Here is a 7,735-nt window from a genome sequence, read left to right on the forward strand (position 1 = left end):
TTTTGGTCCATAAAGACAATCTTGCCTTGAGCAGGATACCTATCCATATGATCGACCACATCAAATGTATTTGCCTCAGCTTAAAGACTAGGCGAAGTCTAGGGATTCTGTTGGTTTAATGTCCACCCCGTTCCTTAACAGACTCCCTAGCGGAGCTGACACAACTGGTCTCTGAGATGCTGCTGGAGTCACCTAGGCTTTTGGTCCTGGGCGACCTCAACATCCCCCTCGAGGCCCCTCCTCAACATGCGCAGGATTTGCAAGGGCCTCTCTGCTGCTGCTGCTTATTCCACTGGTGGCCTTTGCGGGAAAGGAAGGTATGCGCTGGGGATTCAGCAGTCTCCCCTTTCTTCCCTTCTTTCTTCCTTTGAGGAGACTCCAGGCGAGCCCAAGGTGCAGAGCTGGACTCAGGAGGAAAAGGCAGGAAAGGAAGGCTCTGCTTTGGAAATAAACCTCTCTCTGTGTATCTTCTATGTTTGTGTTTGTGTGTGTTTGCCTCTGCTGTTCTTATGGCTGGGAATGGAACAGAAAACTGAGGAGGGAATAAAGGGTCAGTTTAGCACAAATTCACAACTTCTGTGCATTTAAGAGTCCAGTGTGTTGAAATAGTAAAGAACTTTATTAAGAACACAGAGTAAAAAATTCAGTGGTTAAGCCAGAACTGCCCATTCCAAGCAAACAATACATTAAAACCCCAAACACCTAAAACTCCTCCCTCTTCCAAGCCTAGCTCCCCCCTCCAATTCCTACAGTCTATGCCCCACAGGTAACAAGCCCCCCTTTGCCATCCCTAGGAACTAGCCCTTTCTGTTAATACCAGCCTCCGACTTTCTTCAGCCAACATCCCACACAATGCAAAAGTTATCATTCCCATAAATATTCTAGACAGCTGCAACAAATCCCAGCCCCTCATCTAGCTAACCTATACCATGACCCACAATCCCCAGCCAAATAGACAACCCATAGCAACTATCTATACTATTAGCAAATAAAACCTAAACTTAACAAAATACAACTTTAAAACAAACAGACATATGGACAGAGAAACCTTACAAACGAAATCACAAGGGCCTTTTCTTAGCACCGTTGGATTGAAAATATTTTATATTCCTTACTGACAAAAATAATGTTAGTTTACTGCTGAGATTTGTGTGGCTTCGCTCCTGTGTGGACTCTCTGATGTGTCACTAGGTTTGACCTCTGAGAAAAACATTTCCCACAGTGCTGGCATTTGTATGGCTTCTCTCCTGTGTGGACTCTCTGATGTGTCACTAGGTTTGACTTCGAAGTAAAACATTTCTCACAATGCTGGCATTTGTATGGCTTCTCTCCTGTGTGGACTCTCTGATGTGTCACTAGGTCTGACTTCTGAGAAAGACATTTCCCACAATGCTGGCATTTGTATGGCTTCTCTCCTGTGTGGACTCTCTGATGTGTCACTAGGTCTGACTTCTGAGAAAGACATTTCCCACAATGCTGGCATTTGTATGGCTTCTCTCCTGTGTGGCCTCTCTGATGTGTCACTAGGTGTGACTTCATAGAAAAACATTTCTCACAATGCTGGCATTTGTATGGCTTCTCTCCTGTGTGAACTCTCTGATGTGTCACTAGGACTGACTTCTGAGAAAAACATTTCCCACAATGCTGGCATTTGTATGGCTTCTCTCCTGTGTGGACTCTCTGATGTGTCACTAGGTGTGACTTTGAGGAAAAACATTTCCCACAACGCTGGCATTTGTATGGCTTCTCTCCGGTGTGGACTCTCTGATGTTTCACTAGGTCTGACTTCTGAGAAAAACATTTCCCACAATGCTGGCATTTGTATGGCTTCTCTCCTGTGTGGACTCTCTGATGTATCACTAGGTGTGACCTCCGAGGAAAACATTTACCACAACGCTGGCATTTGTGTGGCTTCTCTCCTGTGTGGACTCTCTGATGTCTCACTAGGTTTGACTTCAAGTAAAAGCATTTCCCACAATGCTGGCATTTGTATGGCTTCTCTCCTGTGTGGACTCTCTGATGTCTCACTAGGTTTGACTTCAAGTAAAAGCATTTCCCACAATGCTGGCATTTGTATGGCTTCTCTCTTGTGTGGACTCTCTGATGTGTCACTAGGTCAGACTTCATATAAAAACATTTCCCACAATGCTGGCATTTGTATGGCTTCTCTCCTGTATGGACCCTTCGATGCATGACAAGGATTGACTTGTAAGCAAAATGTCTCCCACAATGCTGGCATTTATGTGACTTCTTTCCTGTGTGGATTCTCTCATGACTCAAATATTTTTCTGTAAAGAAGCACAGTGACAGATAAGACTGAAAATCAGCGTTAAGGGAGGAGGGTGTTACCCATGATTTAGCCCTCATTAACCCCTCCTTATTAGAGATTAAATTAAGAGAGTTTCTGTTAGTAACTCAAGGATGACCGTACTACTTATGCCCCTAAATCCATGGAACATTTGTATCCTTTTTTATAGGAGTTAACAAAGAAGAGATTGGAGGGGGACTTAAGGGAATCACTGGAAGCAGATAGTCAGAAAAAGGAATGTTGCAAAAATATTCTATTAAACATGTGGAGAAATAGTTTGATTGGCAAGTGGCATTATATCCTGTGAGACTGCCATAAAGTCCTGAGTCAGAGACCAAGGCATGATGGAAGCTAACTGCAGAGGTCCCTTCATGCTGTGTGGCACCAGGAGATGACTCACAACCAATACAGTATACAGCTCACATGTGGATTGGTGTGGATTAGAGTTGTGTGTACAAGAGATGGTGAAGTAGATGGAAGTCGGAGAGGAGAGCTTGCAAATAATTGTATTATTAGGAGCAGGTAACTGTTAAAGTTGCCAGATATTGTGCATCTGCGATTATTTGTAGCAGATTTTTTTTTGGAACAGACGTAGAAACACCCATGAAATATCTTGAAATAATTATGACCAAGAGTCAGGTTATTACATTTTTATACAACTTCCATTTTGGAATTAATAGGATTGTATACGGTGTTTTCTGCACTATATCCATTTGACTGTTCTGTTTTATATGAATCATTTTAGAAGTTTGAAGTTAATGAGTGGGTTGCCACTATAAACACTATAAACACGCCATGTGCAGCTTGTATTCTGCTTGAAATGTTATATAACTCAGCTTGGGAGATACTCGATTAGGATACAACTTTCTAAGCAACCGTGCCAAAGCTACTATTTTAAGTCTATATTTCTCAAAGTTATTTGGGACAATTTTTACCTGCCAGGTTTAGGATTTCATTTTATGGATTGATGTTTACCCTTATTGCTACAATACAAATTACTTCTTGTGATGCTTTGTGTGTTTTTCAAGCTAGGCGATCCTGGCTTTGCTCCTGCCTTCCCCTCCTGGATCCCAGAGGCCTGATCCCCTTCCTTTTCTCCCTCCGCTCTCCAACCCTGCCTCTTGCCCACCTGCACTGCTTTACCATTTGACCCTCAGCATCTCTTCCCTGCCTTTCTGTTTTTCACATTGCCTCCATCTCTTTATCACAGACACACACCCACAGAGTGTGATGCACAAAAGGGACACTTTGAGGCTCATTTCTTGAGAAAGGCAAGACAATCATTATACAACTAATGCATTAGGAAAGGCAGAACAAGGAGTCTGGGACCTGGTTTCTGATATTAGTGAGGGTCAAGTGTGAGGGATGAGCCTTAAAACAACCTTAAGGCATCTCTAAGACAGGGATGAACTACTGTTGGGAAGTGGGGTGGTCACATTGGACCCCAGGGGATCTCAGGGGAAACCCCAAATTGTGTTGCCTAAAATATGGTATAATGTTTTGCCCCTCAATATCCCACAGCATCCCTTTGGGGAAGTGGAGGCCATTTTGCCACTCTTGGGCCCTTTCTGATCCATTGCAGGGCCAAGGGAGGCCTTTTTCCCATGAAGCCTCTCCAGAGCCTCAAAAGGCTGGAAGAGGGGCCACAAAAGCCAAGAAACTTGCTCAGGAAAGGGCTGAGGACCATTTAGGGGCAAAAAGCATTAATCTCCATGGCTCCTTCCCACAAAATTCCAGAATTGGCAGTTTAGGATTGGATATTGAGAATCCTTACAAAGTGGAGAACAATAGTGCCTCACTAAAACTAGAAATTCCAAGATTCCACAGGAAGTTGTTATGACAATTAAATTACGTGTGAAAGGGAACTAGGAATGGTAGTAGAGCACAAGTTGAACATGTGTCAACAGTGTGATGCAGCAGCTAAAAAGGCCAATGTGAGCCTAGGCTGTATCAATAGGAGTATAGTGTCAAGATCAAGGGAAGTAATAGTTCCACTCTATTCTGTTTTGGTCAGGGCTCACTTGCAATGATTCTGTGTCCAGTTCTGGGCACCACAATTCAAACAGAAGTTGAGAAACTGGAGCATGTCCAGAGGAACGAAACCAAAATGGTGAATGGTCTGGAAACCATGCTCTCTGAGGAATGACTTAGGGAGCTGGGTATGTTTAGCTTGGAGAAGAGAAGGTTAAGAGTTGATATGACAGCCCTGTTCAAGTATTTGAAGAGATACTGAGTATGGAGCAAGCTTGCTTTCTGCTGCTCTAGAACAAAGGACACAGAACAATGGATGCAAGTGTTAGGAAGGATCGGATCAGAGGAATTTAATTAGCTCAAATTTACAAGAGGCGTGTCCTAACAACGCACGCAGCGGATTGGGTCCCTATGTGTATACCAGAGGTCATATAGTCCAACCCCAAGAAACAGAGACTGCAATGTCAATGAGTTGCAAATAAAATATAAACATTTATTAAAGCCACACAACCAAAAAGGGATCACACACGCACACGCACATTCAATGCTAAAGCAAGGGAGGGGAAGAGTTGGGGGTAAAGGAGAAAGGATAGAGGCACTGTTGAAATATTTACCTTAGGAGTCTTCTCCAAGCGACAGATGTGAGGGATGTTGGTAAGTGAACACGGCAGCAGGGAACAGAAAGCAAGCGGCAACTGCGATGGCTAGGAGCTAAGTTCCAGCGGGCTAAGCTAACAAGAGGGCCGAAAGAGACAGTGGGCTTTGGCTTGCCCAAGTGATTTCAGCAGGGCACAGTGCCCAAGAGAGCTCCGGAGCGATTGCTCGACAGAGTTGAGGTTTGGAACTGTAGCTCACAAAGCCCAAAGGAGGGCTGGAATCTGGGTCTTATTTATATTGCGAAACGTATCCTCAGGCTATAGCTACCTGCAGAACAAAGGTCTTCATGGCTATCTATTGACTAAGACTAAAGTTAAACAATGGATACACAAAAGGGTCTGCCACTTCTTTGGGAGAAGACTACTATGTAGATGGCTGGGTACTTAATACCATCAATAGGTGAGGCAAACTTCCTTTGTCCTCATTCAGGTTGCCTGCGATAACGGCAACTCCCAGAACTGGTTTTAAAGGTTTAAATCTACCTTTCTGCTTTAGCCATGGCCTGCTAGGCTTGTCTGGCTACGTGGTCAGCTCGCTTTTGGGATAATGGCGGCTGTGATGGGGTCAGTCAGGGGTCATGATTTTTGATCACTTGGTACCCAAAATTTATATAAATCCAAACTCGATCACACAAGCCACAGGAAAAAAGGTTCCACCAAAATATTAGGAGGAACTTCCTGACAATAAGAGCTATTCAACAGTGGAATATACTCCATCTAGAGCATGGTGGCATCGCATTATGGTTATTATTATTATTATTATTATTATTATTATTATTAATTTCAAATTAATGGACATGGAACAATGGATGCAAGCCACAGGGACAAGAGATTCCACTTAAACCTTAGGAGGAACTTCCCCACAGTAAGAGCTCTTCAACAGTGGAATATACTCCCTCAGAGTTTGGTGGAGTCTCTTTCTTTGGAGGTCTTTAAACAGAGGCTGGATGGCCATCTCTCGGGGGTGCTTTGAAATGTCTGTTCCTGCATGGCAGAAGATTGAACCGGATGGTCCTTGTGGTCTATTTCAACTCTTTGATTTTATAATTCTAAAGTGGAATCATAGCACTCTGACAGTGAATTATGAAAGGGCCCTCAGTCTTCAAAGGAAGTGAAATGGATTCAGGTTCCTTACCCACAGAGGCTACATTTCCATAATTCTCCATCATCACATAACTGTACATCAGTCTCTGTTTCTTCGTTAACAGTTTCCATTCCTCCTCAGTGAAATATACAGCCACATCCGCAAAGGTCACCTGCAATAGAAAATAGCCCTGATCCAGAGAGTGACTAAACAAAAGGGGAGGAAAGCACATGGTGCATTGCAAATATTATTTCAACACTTCAGAATTCAGTCCAGGAAATAAACTTTAAATTCTGCAAGAAAGCAAAAAGCTACAGCCTTTGAGATCCAGTTTGTCTCGAATCCTTTCAATATAATATACAATATGATAAACAATATAATTTCGGCCATTTCTGGAATATTATTGATTGATTAACATACTGGCTATTCCAACATGTATATTAGTTTTCATATAGCCATATTTCACCTAATTTCAGAGGCAAATTTCATTTTTAATAAACAGTTCTGGGGAGTACTCTGGGCTTGAGGGCCACTGGGCCCACCCTCAATTTAAGCCCAGAGATATTCTTCCATATCATCCAGCATTTCACAGATGGGGAAAGCAACACACATGTGGACAAGCAACACCAGAAGGGGGTCAAGATGGCCAAAGTTGTTAATGATAAAGATCACACAAGCGAGAAAGGGTACAGCATTTTCCTTTTGGCTCAGACTCCTGGCAAGGGCAAGACCCTGCCCCCTTCTCTCCTCCCCTCTCCCCTCTTTTGCATTGATGGGCTGTAGACTCTTTTGAACCTGGAATGCACTTTGCAGCAACTGTACTGACCTGAGGAGAAAGGAGGAAATGGGAGGAGGAGAGTGAAATAGGACATTTCCTAAGCCCCTGAAAAAATGAGGAGACAGAGGATTAACCAGGACTCTCTCTGCCAAACTGGGACAGTATCTTCTCCGCTTGCTTTCATGATCCAGCACAGACACAGATGAAAATAACAGTCAGGATGGCAACTTACCAAAGAGCTGTTAACCCTCGGCAGCCTCTTTCTGTTGGAGCCCAGCTCCGTCTGCTTGGCCTTTGTGTTGGCCATCAGGTGGGCAGGGGGATCCTGGTGGCCCTGCAATTTGGTCACTTCCAGCAAACAATGTCCCAACGCTGTGTACAAGGGGATCGCGATGAAGTTCCTGAGAAAAGAGACCAGGGTAAGGCTTGCAAGAAAGCCTGCAGCAGTCAAAGACACAGAGAAGAGCATCCTGCTGATGACATATGCAGGTAACATATGCCTCCTTTGGGCCGATGTAGAGGTGAGCATCCCCTTCCTCCCTCTGCACCAAACAAAACCCCCTGGACCTAGCACAGACTCACTGCAGCTCCCCTACACAACAGTTACTCCATGCCTTGTGAGAGTAGCTGGGGATCAGGGGATGGGGAATTGGAAAGGGTCCTGACTATGTCCTCATAGCTGGATGTGAAATGAGTGCATTATCTGCTGAAACCTGCAGAGGTCCACAATGCCCTCAGTGGAAGATTTCTTCATTTTGCTTCTGACTACAGAAACACAGCTGGATGCTTCTCTAATACTTCACACCAACACTCTCACCAGGCATGGAGTGACCATGCGGGATGGCTTCCACAACTGTATGGTAGGACCTGGGTCACTGAATGGCCAGTTGTAGGCTGATTCCATTCGGAGCAACACTGGAGCATAAAGGGTTGTGCTG

The 7,735-nt window shown here is 44.1% G+C and overlaps 1 protein-coding gene across 1 annotated transcript; it reads right to left on the reverse strand.

Annotated features, from left to right (window-relative positions):
* Window positions 1-655: 655 nt before the first annotated feature.
* Window positions 656-7,135, reverse strand: LOC149301604 (uncharacterized). Its single transcript, XM_089484050.1, has 3 exons — window positions 7,030-7,135; window positions 6,071-6,191; window positions 656-2,288 (listed from the first exon to the last, which is right to left on the reverse strand). The coding sequence occupies exons 1-3, from the start codon at window positions 7,102-7,104 to the stop codon at window positions 1,135-1,137; spliced, it is 1,350 nt and encodes a 449-aa protein (XP_089340176.1). The 5' UTR covers window positions 7,105-7,135; the 3' UTR covers window positions 656-1,134.
* Between the last annotated feature and the right edge of the window lie 600 nt (window positions 7,136-7,735).

The sequence above is a fragment of the Sceloporus occidentalis genome, unplaced genomic scaffold (genome assembly GCF_023333645.1).
Source record: "Sceloporus occidentalis isolate IW3139 unplaced genomic scaffold, rSceOcc1.0.p SCAF_21, whole genome shotgun sequence".
Taxonomy (NCBI): Eukaryota; Metazoa; Chordata; class Lepidosauria; order Squamata; family Phrynosomatidae; genus Sceloporus; species Sceloporus occidentalis.

What these genes read in the sequence shown, in the direction of transcription:
- LOC149301604 (XM_089484050.1), bottom strand. Translation starts at nt 7,104, where the DNA reads ATGGCCAACACAAAGGCCAAGCAGACGGAGCTGGGCTCCAACAGAAAG. An exon ending in CGAGGGTTAACAGCTCTTTG is followed by an intron (nt 6,192 to 7,029) that starts GTAAGTTGCCAT and finishes TTTCTATTGCAG; the next exon opens with GTGACCTTTGCGGATGTGGC. An exon ending in TGGAAATGTAGCCTCTGTGG is followed by an intron (nt 2,289 to 6,070) that starts GTAAGGAACCTG and finishes GCTTCTTTACAG; the next exon opens with AAAAATATTTGAGTCATGAG.